The sequence below is a fragment of the Trichosurus vulpecula genome, chromosome 8, assembly GCF_011100635.1.
Source record: "Trichosurus vulpecula isolate mTriVul1 chromosome 8, mTriVul1.pri, whole genome shotgun sequence".
Classification (NCBI taxonomy): domain Eukaryota; kingdom Metazoa; phylum Chordata; class Mammalia; order Diprotodontia; family Phalangeridae; genus Trichosurus; species Trichosurus vulpecula.
The window spans coordinates 267,450,322-267,465,442 of NC_050580.1; the positions used below are offsets into that span (position 1 = coordinate 267,450,322).

At 37.8% G+C, this 15,121-nt stretch overlaps 1 protein-coding gene across 1 annotated transcript in view; it reads left to right on the forward strand.

Annotated features, from left to right (window-relative positions):
* The window catches only part of ARHGAP5 (Rho GTPase activating protein 5), a 106,109-nt gene that overhangs the window by 58,261 nt on the left and 32,727 nt on the right, over positions 1-15,121 (forward strand). Inside the window, exon 3 of the mRNA XM_036769577.1 lies at positions 14,116-14,263. Within this exon, the coding sequence (XP_036625472.1) occupies positions 14,116-14,263 (148 nt within the window). The remainder of the gene's footprint in view (positions 1-14,115; positions 14,264-15,121) is intronic.

Sequence of the window (15,121 nt, forward strand, 5' to 3'; positions counted from 1 at the left end):
GAAAAAAATAGGAAGGCACTGAAGTATGAGTAGAGGAGGGACATCATAACCACACTTTAAGGGAATCACTTTGTCAACCATGTGGAGGATGGATTGGAGTGGGGAGAGTCTTGTTGCAGAGAAACTAATCAGGTGGCTGTTGGCAGTGATGTAGATACAGAGAAGGGAACAAATGAAACATACGTAATAGTGGTAGAATGACAAAATTTGCCAACTGATTATCCATTTATTATAATCCAGTGGGGAGGTGAGTGATAGACATTGAGAATAACTTTTAAAAAGTTGTAAGCCTGGGTGTCTGGGAGGATGTTGATATCTTCTACAAGAATAGGAAAGTTTAGGAGAGGTGTAGTTTTGAGGACAACAATAATGATATAATGCAGAGTGAAACCCATCAGTGCTTATTCCATCTCTGTGATCGTTCCCACCACCGAAAACAAAAGATAGAGTAAGCTTAGGGGTAATTTGGACCTAATGGCATAGAACATTGTATAGACTAGTAAGTAGATATGTTGGTTAGTTTTGCTGAACTGCTTTTTTTTTTTCCTTGAGAAAGTCTTTGTTAAAAGGGATCACTTACTGGGTAGAGAGCCAGAGAGTTTCCTATTTGGGAATAAAGGTGAAGTAAAGACAAGAAACAAGATAGCTATATACATATACATATATACATATATATAGTTTAATTTGTGCTACAGCTGTATGTGTTCTAGTAGTTTTGGATGGCTACTGGATTAATGAGAGCTGAGTTTGTCCAAGAAGGCTTCATGGAGAAGATAGCAATTGAAGTGAGCCTTAAAAGCTAGGGAGAATTTAAATGAATGGGAAAAAATTGGATGATATTCTTGGGAGGTAGGATGGGGCTGGGGGGCTGTCAGTTTGGACAGCTCTCTGACTTGGATATAGGATGATGTTAAATTCAGTAAAATTGTTTTTGGCACACAAATTTTAAGTATTATTATGTTGAGATATTTTTAAATTTTAAATTACTATATTAGTATTAATATTTTTTCTTCAACATTATGATGACCAAAATTGACCCCAAAGAAGAGCATAGAATGCACCTGCTTCCTTTATTTGTAGAGGTAAGGGATTATAGAATACTATATATTCTCTTCTACTTGATTATGTGAGCTTCCTCTTAATGGGAATGGGGGGTTGTGGAGAAGATATTTGGAAATATAAAATTTGGATGGTGCTAATTGATCTGTACTCTGTCTTGGTCACACCACATCTGTAGTGTTTTATGTGCCACAACTTGGCAAAAACATTGAAAAACTGGGATGTATCCATTGAAGCTCATTGGAGAGGTAACATACTGAGGGACTGTGCAAAGACATGGAGAAGAGAGATTGAATGCCCTATAAGAAGAATAGAAAGTAAGGTCTATTTGACTAGAACAAAGAACATATAGGGCAAAGGTTGCCATTTGGCAGCATGTTAGAGCTATATTGTGAAGATTTTTAAATGTCAAACAGAGGAGTTTGTATGTTATTCAAGCAGCAATAGAGAGCCACTGAAGCTTTTTGAACAGGAAAGTCACATTGCCAGACCTTTGCTTTAGGAATATCATTTTGGCAGCATTAGAGGATGAATTGGGGAGGAGTGCCTGGTATCAGAGTACCATTACAGGACTGTTGCTATAGTCCAGGCAAGAGGTGATAAAAGCCTGAACTTGAGCACTGGCGATATGAGTAGAGATATGGGGATAGATGTGAGAGATGGTGTGAAGGTAGAAGCAGCTAAAATTGGCAACTGATAGATATAGGGGTTAAGGAAAAGGGAAGCATTTAGGATAACTACTGAATTTGAATATTTCGAAAGGTGAATGTCCTCAGCAGAATTAAGTAATTGAGGAAAGCGGTGTGGGTTTGGCAGGGAAAAAAATAATTTTGGACATGTTTGCAATGCCAAGGGGACATCTTGATGGATACATTTAGTAGAACGTTGGTGGGATACTGGGTGTACAGGAGAGAAATGAGAGTTGGTTTTGTAGATTTGGGAATCTTCAGCCTAGAAATGAGAGAGAGAGAGAGAGAGAGAGAGAGAGAGAGAGAGAGAGAGAAGGGGGGAGGGAGGGAGAGAGAGAGAGAGTGTGTGTGTGTGTGTGTGTGTGTGTGTGTGTTTGTGCAGGCCCAGTAGAACTCAGGGTAACTGCCTGCTATGTCAGTGCTGGCCCTGGTGTCAGGAAGTCCTGAGTTCAGATACTATCTCAGATGCCACTTACTAGCAATGTGACCTTGGGCAAGTCACTTACCTTCTCCATTTCCTCAACTCTAAAATGGGGATGATAGTAGAACCTATTTCACAGGTATGAGGGTCCGTTATTCCCTCCCTTTTACAGGTCTTTATGACTTGTATTAGTTGAAGAAATAATGATATAAATGTTGAATCATTAAAGTTTTGAAAAAAGCAATTAAACTTTGAGAATAAGCTGGATTTTTGTAAATTATATGGATCCATTTCATTTATTTCTCTCATCTTTTCTGGCGGTAAGAGTAGCTCTTAGGGTATTTGGGGGCAGGGGGATGAGGTTTAAGTATATTTATTGTGTGGATTCAATTTGTAGGACATAGCTTTCCAAACTAAGATAAAGTTACACTTTAGCTACTAGCATTGGACTCTTAATTTGCTTAAGTAAGGCAGTGCCACTCTTGCTACTTAATTTTTGTCCCCAAACTTATTGGAAAAGTTTTTAGAGTTAATTTAAGACTGGTTTACTTAGCAGTTTTACTAGGTAAATTTTTTGTAGGCACAAAGACTAGTGTCGGGTTTCATATTCTATTTAATATATTAGTGTTTAAAAATAGTAAAGTTAGGAAATTTGATTAGATTCAGTTAACATTGTATAACTTACTATTTAAAAAACAATTCTGTGAACTAAAAGTAATTCCTAAAATTCATTTTCCCTTGATTTTAATGTAGAAGGAACAATACTAATTTTGTTATGATTTTCAAGGTGTTCTATTCCATATTTTGCCCCAAATTTTGAGTACACTAGGTTTGTGAGTTTACAGATTTTCACTTGGGAAGCACTAGCGTTTTGGCAGTTTCTTTTTCAGTACACTTGTTTAATTTACTTGATCCTGAACTTTTGCACTTAACAGCCTTTAAGTTCTTTTCCAAGTGTTTAGTATTCATATTTAGGAAGAGACTATCACTCTATGATCAACCTAGTGATGATCCTTCAGAAATTAAGTTGGATTAGTCTTTGGATGATGGACAAACGGTCTACCACTGGACCAGTACTTAAAGCTTTTTTTTGAAAGCCCACCATCAGTCGTCTCCATATCACACAGAAGCATTGTAAAAGTTATATAGCGTAACTTTAAGTACCTTCAAAGTGTTCTGAAGTCTTCTTTTGAATTTCCAGAGAAATTATCCTCCTACTTTTAATTAAACCCTTTTCTTAATAGCATCAGAATTCAAGATAAAAATTTTCAACCTGTTTTTAAATTGAAATTTATCTTTTTTCATATCTACGTAATACTTGTAAATGTTGCAAAAATTACATAGTCAACTAGCTTTTAAGGCCCATTATATACTAAGCACTGGATGTGTCATGATGTCGATGTTTTATAAATTCCTAGTGTTCAGTGTTTTAGCTGCATTATGGGTAGGTCATATGGGTTACCCTTGAAACCCTCAGTAAGTTTTTAAGAGGAAATGGATTCTGAATTCCAGATAACCGTATGTTGGATGAGTTGAGCACTGTTTGTATTTTCATCCTTAGCACAAATGAAGGAAGCATTGACTTAAACAGCATCATTAAGGACATTAATTAAGATGTGACTGGGCCCACATCTGTTCAATTATTAAATTTTTTGGGTGAACACTTTGGAAATCTGCTACAAATAAGGGTTTGATTTATTTTGTTGATTGTCTTGACTTAAGAAAGTGATAGAGAAAATATTAATAATGCAGATTAAACTTACTGTGTCTTGTGTACAGTTTTTCCCCTGGAATGTTGGTTATTAAATATGTATCATCACCCAGCTGGACTGGATTGTTTGTTGCCATTTCAAAATGATGTTATGACATTTGGGGCAGTGTTCTTCCAGGTATATCTATATAAATATGGTGCCCTCCTCATTTAATGATTCCCTGTTTCCATTCTCTCCGTCTTGGACAGGACCATGTATTTTTTCTAAAGCTTAACTTTTAAGTAAGTCATATTTCCTCTGTTCCCTTTTGCTTACCATTAGAATAGAAAACTTATTCCCTGCTAAATGCTACATATGTTTAAAGGAAAAATACTTTTTGACAAAGGAAAATGTTTTTGTCTACTTTCTCCTTCCATTCAGATGAGGGGCGATGGGAAATTGAGATGGAAAGAATAGGGGAGAGTTGGAGTGAATAAACAGATGAACTAGGATTTGAATCTAGGTCATTTGCTTAGAAAACCTGGCTTTGGGTCTTGCCTTGGGGCAAAAGTTCCCTAGGCTGTTGAATAAAAGATGAATAGGCAAATCTCACTTTAGTTCTTCAATTCCAAAAAGAGCTTCATCTCCTCTAACTATCCCACCAGGACACTAGGGCCTAGCTGGCGCAGGTACCTTGCCATCTACCCTTCCACCATCCATACATCCTCTTTATTTTTATTTTTTTTCCTGAGGAGATTGTAATAAAATCAACTTTGCCATTGCTTCTAAAAAAGGTACACAGTTTAGTGTTCTGTGAGTCTATAGGCTGCCTAGACCCAAACTGTCTAACTGGGTCATCACCCCCTGCTTCTTCATACTTAATCATGTTAAACCTTTTCTTCCCGAGCTGCTGTTCAGTTCTACTCTCTCCTACTGCCCTGTGGAATACTTATTCTCTGTTTAGCAAATGGCCTTGCATACTGAACCTCGTCTTGCTCTTTCTGTCTCTTTGTAATCCCAGAAACCTGGCTCTCCCTTAAAGCTATTATGTTTCTGACTTTCCAGTACTAGATATACCTTTTCTTATGTCCCCTAACACAGTAGATGGACTTGGAGCAAGAAGTAGGTATGCTTTGTTGCTGCTTCCAGGCCCTTCCCCTATCATTTCATTCAACAGCCTCTCTTTTGTGGTTCACTGGGACCAAATGAATAATCATATCCAGACCTTTGTGGCTGTTATTTATATGCCCCCAGGTCATTAGGGAGTTAACTGCCTAATTAATGAGTCAGTAAACATTTATTAAGTGTCTGTGTGTCAGGTACTAGAAGTTGGAGATATAAAAAAAGGCAAAAGAAAATCCCTAGCCCCCAAAAAACTCATAATCAAATGGCGAAGACAATGACCAAACATATATGTACAAATAAGCTATGTACAGAATAAATAGAAAATAATTAAAAGAGGGAAGGCCCTAGAGTTGAGGGGTTGCAAAAGGCTTCCTGTAGAAGCTCCTGTAAACCTAGGTCACATTCTTGTTCACTTTGATTCCTGCCCTTATTTGGGCATTTAAACTTAAATATGAGATCTGCTCATATTCTCTTCCTAGTTAATGAGGCTTCTCTATTCTAGTCTTTCCAAATTCCCAGCATACGTTTACTCTTTGGCATCTAAGTACAATATAATTCCTAGGAATCTTAGTAATTCCTGAGATCATCAGTTATTCTCTTTTTCATAACATTTTATGTTTTTAAATATTAATGAATGGCCTAATAAACAGTGAGGCATTTTCCTGTGATAGATTTATACTAAAAGTTTTAGAGGTTTTCTTTTTTAGAAAGTGTATGTGTGTGTTTATAAATGGGTGATTTGTTATGTTAAAAACCAATATATATCATGATTTAAAAGTTAACTTGCAACAAACTGACATTTTCCTTCATCGTTCTTAAAAATATTTCTTTCTTGATCCTCTTTACTCATTTGTGAACATCTAAAAATTTATTTAATAAAATAAGAAATACTAAGTTTAGTAAAGTTTACAGAGAATAGTAGCCTATAGTGAATATTCAGACACTGGAAAATGCCAACAGACTTTAGGCTTGTATTGGATAGTATTGCATAGCTATGATAGTTGGATAGCTGTAATCCATATAACATTCAGATCTCCTGCAAGGTTAGCAGCACTACAAAGAACCGTATTCGAAATTGCCAACATAAAGACTTACTTTGCTTAAAAAACTTTATTTTTTGGAGCATTACTCATAGTGCATAAAATACACTATGTATATATTTTATTTGCAAGAATGACAATGTTAACAGCAAACAGGGCCAAGTACACACACACACACACACACAAAATTATGTATGTGATACATATGTATACACACACACATGGGTAACATTTATTAGCAAGACTGATTCATTAGATTGTGACTGCTGCTCCTGCATGCTTCTGTCCCAATTTCCAGAAATGTTGACCTTAGGTGTCAGTGTTTCTTGCACTTGCTTTCTAATTGGTATTACTGGATTTGAATCAGTAATGTGTGGGACAAAAATCCCCCAAAATGAAATAACAATCAAAGGTTTCTCAAGGTAAAGACAGAGGCTTAGTTGCAAGTCTTGCGGGAGAATTGGACATCGCCCACTCCAGAATGGTCTGGGGTGGGGAGGCAAGTTTCAGAAGGCAGACATGCAGTTTATATACCCCTTAAAGGGCCCCCCCCCAAAAAAAAACCCTTACAAAAACAATTCTAAGAAGCCCCCAAAACCCCCTCGACCTCTATCCCCATCCGTGGCGGGTGGTTGGCCTCACATTCTTGAAACAAGGAAAGATTCTTAATCTAACACCTTAACCTCAAACTAACAGGCAGCAGTTACAGGCATGCTCCCCCTATGTGTATGCAGGATGTGGATATATGTGGTGTATGTGCAAGTTTAAGCAGGGGAAAGGGGGGGTCTAATTCTTAAAGATATAGTTCAGGCGTTGTGGAAGCTAAAATATTAAGTATCCTTTTCCTTAAATGAGAGATTTTCATCCATCCCACTTATTAACATCTCCAATGTTGATTGTTAGTTAGCCTTTTTCATTTCATATTTTCATAGGAGAATCACTATACTTTCCCCTGATTTCCTGATTGATTTTTTTGGGGGGGGGGTCAGAAAAAAATGAATTTCCCAAGAAATGTTTGGAAGAAATTGCCTCATGGAAAGACAGCTCAATTCCTTTGAGGTACGTACCTTCACTCTTCCTTAGTCATTCATAGGAATGATACTACCCTTGATTTCATCTTTACCCATAATATTCTATCTCCCAAACCATAATTTCTTTGTCTGACTATAACTCCTGTTCTTTGAGGACTTTCTGTGCCTCACTCCTACCCTTCTTCTCATTGCAACCTTCCATTACTTTACCATTTCTTGCCTTCTCAGAACAGTATTCCTCCAGCCTTAACTTCCTCCCTTCTAAACTTCACCCATTTAGTTAACCACTTCAGTTGTACACTGTCTATGAGCTTTGAATCCCCTTGCCACAGTGTTTTGTTTCTGCCATTTCAAATTCCAGTCTTTGGTTACCCCTGTCATCTTTCGTATGGTGTGCTCAGTGCCATTCGGAAGAAGTTGTACAGTTATGGTGAGTTCTCTCACTGGTATTTTTTTTTCTTTTTTTTTTTTTGCTTGATTATACATATTTATTTAATATATTTAGTTTTCAGCATTGATTTTCACAAAAGTTTGAATTACAAATTTTTTCCCCGTTTCTACCCTCCCCCCACTCCAAGATGGCATATATTCTGGTTGCCCCATTCCTCAGTCAGCCCTCCCATCTGTCACCCCACTCCCCTCCCATCCCCCTTTCCATTCTTCTCTTGTAGGGCAAGATAAATTTCTATGCCCCATTGCCTGTGTATCTTATTTCCTAGTTGCATGAAAAAACTTTGTTTTGTTGTTGTTGTTTTTGAACATCTGTTTTTAAAACTTTGAGTTCCAAATTCTCTCCCTTCTTCCCTCCCCACCCACCCTCCCTAAGAAGGCAAGCAATTCAACATAGGCCACATGTGTATCATTATGTAAAACCCTTCCACAATACTCATGTTGTGAAAGATTAACTATGGTTTGCTCCTTCCTAACCTATCCCCCTTTATTGAATTTTCTCCCTTGACCCTGTCCCTTTTCGAAAATGTTTGTTTTTTATTACCTCCTCCCCCCCGTCTGCCCTCCCTTCTATCATCCCCCCATTTTTATCTTCTTCCTCCTTCTTTCCTGTGGAGTAAGATACCCGATTGAGTGTGTGTGGTACTCCCTCCTCAGGTCAAATCCGATGAGAGCAAGATTAACTCATTCCCCCTCACCTGCCTCCTCTTCCCTTCCTACAGAACCACTTTTTCTTGCCACTTTTATGCGAGATAATTTACCCCATTCTATCTCTCCCTTTCTCCCTCTCTCAATATATTCCTCTCTTTTCCCTTAAATTGATTTTATTTTTTTAGATATCATCCCTTCATATTCAACTCACCCTGTGCCCTTTGTGTGTGTATATATATGTATATACATACGTATACCTACATATATACATACATAGACACACACATATGTGTGTGCATATATATATATATGTATACACATATACATATATGCATATTCCTTTCAGCTACTATGATATTGAGGTCTCATGAATCATACACATCATCTTTCTATGTAGGAATGTAAACAAAACAGTTCAACTTTAGTAAGTCCCTTATGATTTCTCTTTCTTGTTTACCTTTTCATACTTCTCTTGATTCTTGTGTTTGAAAGTCAGTTTTTCTATTCAGCTCTGATCTTTTCACCGAGAAAGCTTGAAAGTCCTCTATTTTATTGAAAGTCCATATTTTGCCTTGGAGCATGATACTCAGTTTTGCTGGGTAGGTGATTCTTGGTTTTAATCCTAGCTCCATTGACCTCCGGAATATTGTATTCCAAACCCTTCGGTCCCTTAATGTGGAAGCTGCCAGATCCTGTGTTATCCTGATTGTTTTTCCACAATATTCAAATTGTTTCTTTCTGACTGCTTGCAGTATTTTCTCCTTGACCTGGGAGCTCTGGAATTTGGCAGCAATATTCCTAGGAGATTTCTTTTTGGGATCTATTTGAGGAGGGGATCTGTGGATTCTTTCAATTTCTATTTTGCCCTGTGGCTCTAGAATATCAGGGCAGTTCTCCTTGATAATTTCTTGAAAGATGATATCTAGGCTCTTTTTTTGATCATGGCTTTCAGGTAGTCCAATAATTTTTAAATTATCTCTCCTGGATCTATTTTCTAGGTCAGTGGTTTTTCCCATGAGATATTTGACACTGTCTTCCATTTTTTCATTCCTTTGGTTCTGTTTTATAATATCTTGATTTCTCATAAAGTCACTAGCTTCCACTTGCTCCAGTCTAATTGTTAAGCTAGTGTTTTCTTCAGTGGTCTTTTGGACCTCCTTTTCCATTTGGCTAATTCTGCCTTTCAAGGCATTCTTCTCCTCACTGGTTTTTTGGAGCTCTTTTGCCATTTGAGTTAGTCTATTTTTTAAGGTGTTGTTTTCTTCAGTGTATTTTTCAGTTTTTTTGGGGGTCTCCTTTAGCAAGTCATTGACTTGTTTTTCATGGTTTTCTTGCATCCTTCTCATTTCTCTTCCCAATTTTTCCTCTACTTCTCTAACTTGCTTTTCCAACTCCTTTTCGAGCTCTTCCATGGCCTGGGACCAGTTCATGTTTTTCTTGGAGGCTTTTGGTGTAGGCTCTTGCACTTTGTTGACATCTTCAGGCCGTATGTTTTGGTCTTCTTTGTCACCAAAGAAGGATTCCAAAGTCTGAGACTGAATCTGGATGTGTTTTCGCTGCCTGGCCATGTTCCCAGCCAAGTTACTTGACCCTTGAGTTTTTCGTAGGGGTATGACTGCTTGTAGAGCAAAGAGTACTTTGTTCTAAGCTTGAGGGGATGCGCCATTGATTTCAGAGCTATTTCTATACAGCCAGCTCTGCCACCCCAGCACTCCTCCTTCCTCAAGAACAACCAACCCGGACCTGATGCAAATCTTCAGCAGGCTGTGCACTCCTGCTCTGATCTGCCACTTAATTCCTCCCACCATGTGGGCCTGGGGCCGGAAGTAGTGGCAGCTGTAGTTCTGTAGCTGCACTTCCCCCGCGTCCCCTGGGGCGGTGGCCCAACCGCGAACTCTGTCCCCCACAGCTTTTCCCACTAACCTCTGTTGTCTTTGGTGTTTGTGGGTTGAGAAGTCTGGTAATTGCCACAGCTCACTGATTCAGGGTGGTAGGGCCTGTCCTGCCCAGCTCCTGGTCTGGTTGGTCCTGCTGCCTCCATGCCTGCATGATTGACCTCATCCAGCGACCATCCAGGCTGTCCTGGGCTGGATCCCTGCTTCCATCTGCTGTTTTGTGGGTTCTGCAGTTCTAGAATTTGTTCAGAGTCATTTTTTATAGGTTTTTGGAGGGACATGGTGGGGAGCTCACGCAAAGTCCCTGCTTTCCAGCCGCCATCTTGGCTCCACCCCTGGAACTCTCACTGTTATTTAATCTCACCTGGATGTGTGCTGCTATATTCTGATCCTTACAGACTTCCCGAATCAATTTTCTTCTTGCAAAGTGGTTTTTAAAGTGTGGTTCAGGGTTTATCTGGAGAGTGTGTGAGGTCATACTATTTTCTCATATGATGAATATTGATAGCCATAATCTACAAACACAAAAGCTCTTTGAAGCATCTGAAAGATTTTTAAGAGTGTAAAGGAGATCTAAGACCAAAAAGTTTGAGAATCATTATTCTAATACATTCCCTAAAGCAACTGTTTCAAATCTTCCATATACTAACTACCACATCCCCATCTTTCAGCAGAGGACCTCATCTTATACTTTTCTTCCGGAAAATACTAAGGCTATCCATCATGAGCTCTCTTTCCTCACTTCATCTCAGCATCATCCTCTATCCTTCCTTCTCTTACTCCAGTCTTGGAGGATGATATGGCTTTTGTCAGTGCCAACCTTTGTAATTAGCTTTTGTCTTAGATACTTCATTCTCCTAGAAGATTGTCCTTTGGATCATACATTCCCTCTAATTTTAAACATCTTATCCTCTAACTCTTCTTCCCTTTTGCTTTCAAACATGTTCAGTTTCCTCCTACCATGCTTAACTTTTTTTTTTTGGTCACATGACTTGCAAGCTATTATTCTGTGTCTGTTTCTTCCCAGAAAAGGCTTTCTAGTCACGTAATTTTCACCCTTCTTGCAGTCTGGCTTGTTTCTACCATTTGGCTGAAATGGCTTTTTTTATTCCTAAGTCTAGTGACCTTTTCTGAGTTTTTACCATTGACCACTCTTCTATTGATACTATTGACCATCCCTTCCTGCACCATACCTCCTAGGGTTTTCATGATACTATTCTTTCAAGGTCCTCTTCCTTGTCAAACCAGTCCTTCTAAAATGTCCTTTGTAGATACATCGATTTCCCATCACCTGTGAATAATATCCCGGGGATCTGCCCTGGCCCTCTCCACCTAGCCCCCTCTTTCTCCTCTTTTCTTCTCATATTGGTAAAAATAATTAAAATAAATGAAACTTGTAGGCCGATGACATTGTGGAGAAAAAGTAGCTCTCAATCAAACTTTTATTATTGTCTCCCATATGTCGTGTACTGCATGGGAATAGAGACAAAAATAAAGCTGTCTCTGCACACAAAGAACTTTTATTCTATTGAATGAGAAAGCATGTACCTGTAAGTATATGCAGAATAATTACAAAGTAGCTAAATTGTTAGGGAGGCAGGTCATTCACAGTTGTGATTAGGAAAAGGCTTCCTGTAGAATGTGGTTCTTGACTTCATCTCGTAAAGATGTGAGGGATTCTTTCAAGTGGAAGTGAGGAGGAACTACATCGTAGGCATGGGATTTGGTAAATGAAAAAACATGCGATGACCAACCATGAATCCAGAGGACCTGTGGTAGAAGGGAAGGGAATAAGCATTTATTTATATAGCACTTACTATGTGCCAGACACCGTGTTAAGCATTTTTTAGAAATATTATCACATTTGATCCTTGCAACAACCCTGGGAGGGACGGTCTATTTTTATCCCTGTTTTACAGTTGAGGAACTGAGGCACATGGGTTAAGTGACTTGCCCAGGGCCATACAGCTAGTGTCTTAGGACATATTCAAACTCAAATCTTCATGACTCCAGGCCCAGCACTATCTATTTCACCACCAGATGCTAATGAAATATATTAATCACCTGCTGACAGAATTGATGAACACACTTGGAGAGTTGTATATTTTTGGACCTAGCCACCGTGTGAATTCATTTTACTTGACAGCTTCTTTGTTAAAAGAAATTCCCCCCCCCCCCCCATTTCAGTTAACTAAGACTCTTGGAGGAATGGGAGGGAAAAGAGAGAGTTGGTAGTAATGATGCCCTCCCCAAAAGAGGGTTATTGAAACATTTTATAAAATGCACAGGAGACAATAGAAGTTCAGAAGGAAGCAAGATAGTTTTGAAAATGGGTGGAATTTTTTTTAATGATAGTTTTTTAAAGATTTTGCAGTGTTGTTAAATGGAGATTGGTTTCATGTAGAATTGTCATATCCTGTATCTCTCTTTTTTGATATGTAAGTTAAAATTTTTTTTGATACCTTAAATGTAAATATTAATGAAGTCTGTTGTACACAGGGCAGCTAGATAGGCATCCACTGTACTGGAGTCAGGAAAACTCATCTTCCTGAGTACAAATCAGGCCTCAGACACTATCTTTGTGACCTTGGGCAAGTCCCTTAACCCTGTTTGCCTCAGTTTCCTCATCTGTAAAGTGAGCTGGAGAAGGAAATAGCAAACCACCCCAGTAGCTTTGCCAAGAAAACCCTGAATGGGTTCCTGAAGAGTCACACACAGTTGAAACAACTGAACAACAGCAAAAAAATTACTGTATAGTCACTAAATTTGGGTGCTCTTATATATGATTACCTTTGAGGAAGGATTATGGCATAAGCATATGTTTTTCTCCGGTGCTTAAAAAGGATTTACTGGGAGCTTAGTTGCTGACATCAGACAAAATTTTGTAAGCACTTTTGTGTTGTTTAGTTGTTTCAGTTGGGTCTGACTCTTCATGACCCCATTTGGGGTTTTCTTGGCAAAGCTTCTGAAGTGGTTTGCCATTTCCTTCTCCAGCTCATTTTACCGATGAGGAAACTGAGGCACATGGATTATGTGACTTGCCCAGTCACGCAACTAGTGCCTGGAGCTGGATTTGATCTCTATTCTTCCTGACTCCAGGCCTGGCACTCTCTCCACTGCATAAAGCAGTTTTGTATCATACTATAATTACTCTAAACACTTTATGTCCATAATGTGATGATTGTGCCTTTGCTTTGTTCAATTTTAAAATATCTGATACCATGAAGTATATAGAACAAAATTGCATTTTATTATGACTACCAACACCACATCCACATCTACCATTGCATTTTTATTATCTAATGTGGGGAATAGTGTACTAGAACTTCATGTGCCATCTCTGCTTCTGTAGCAGTTTTGGATTTAGATTGTTCACAACTCTGTATGTAGTATTTGACTAATAGAGAGATTTAAGCTGTATTCCCATAGAACTCTGTGATGGGAGAAAATATGTAACCTCTTAATATTTATCGATAGAAATGGTCGTTTGTTATTACTTCCCCTTTACCTTGAGAAGATGTTGATTTTAGTAGAAATGTTCCAGGTTCTCATAACAAGTTATTTTCAGCCATACTATATTACATAGTTTTAGACCTAATCATCAATCTTGAATCATGAATATCTTAAAAGTATCAATGTAGATACATGTTAAAGCTTGGCTGTTAGGTGACCTGACTTAATGTGGTGGAGTTTTCATTTTTGATGAATATTTAGACTAAGTTTAAAATACCTTGTATACTTAGTCATGACCTAATAGGGATTGCTGTTGTATGCAATGTATTTTAAGCTCCTTTGACTCTATTTTCATATAAAAAAAATGGGAATGTATGCCACCAGTTCTTGATGGGTATGAAGTATAACTTTAGTTTCAAAGCACCTTACAAAGTATAAGGTGCCATGAGCATACAAAAATAATTTCCATTTACTCCTGTCATGTAGTCACATAGCTAGATTGTTCTCTTTCTCATTTGACGGAAAAAAAATTTATTGCTTAATACTAATAGCATTATTTTTGAATGGCCTGATGTTAATAGTATTGTAACTTTAATATGTTTTATTGTAGCAGAAAAAGAAAACTAAGACTTTCAATCCACCAACCCGTAGGAATTGGGAAAGTAATTACTTTGGGATGCCCCTACAGGATCTGGTTTCACCTGAGAAGCCTATACCACTGTTCGTTGAAAAATGTGTGAACTTTATTGAAGATACAGGTAGGTTAGAAATGTCACTATGAGAATAATTTCATTTTTTTTTGACTACTGTTTCTTTGCTTAATTAAAATTAAATGAGTGCCTTCATACTCCAACTTTCTTTGTGTGTAAAAGCTTACACTTTGAAAGTGGTATATACTTTTCACTGTTAGAATTTATTCCCTAAAATATTTAGAACAATTAACTGTAGATGATATTTGAAAGATATTTGTGTTCAGATTGCAATTTTTGGGCTTATGTTTGTAGCATAGTAGCAAACTACTGAATGAAATCCTGAAGATATTTGATGTATTTTATCCTGGAATTAAAAATAGTTTCCAGAGTCTTAGATTATGCTGCTGTTTGCTTAATCCAGAGCTATTTTGTCTTTTGAATGGAACACTAGAAGTGTTCACAGAAGCAAGTAATGGATTTTTATGTCACTTTCTGATAACTTTTACTTCTTCATATCAGTTCATTTTCCTAAACTCATTTTCTTTTTATACTTCTTTTTAAGAGACATATGAGAAGCTCCTAACCTGTTCATAGCATTTTATATATTTACATGTCCTGGATTGCTATGATTTTAGTTGTATTGCTAGGGGAGTATATAAAGCTCTTAACTGTTATCTTCCTAATAGTTTGTACCTTCCCAGAGTTAATATTTTGATGAGGAGGGGGAAGGCATTATTACTGTGGTGTCAAGACCTGTAATTTTGTTGATGTAGGGTACTGTCTCTGAGAAACTTCCTCTACTAATTTAGATGGAACTACTCTGCAACTTACAGCCCTAGAGGATTCCATGGGGGAGGTTAAGTTAGTCATATCTAGTATGTGTCAGAGGCAGTACTTAAAATCAAGTCTTTGTGATGTGAGGCT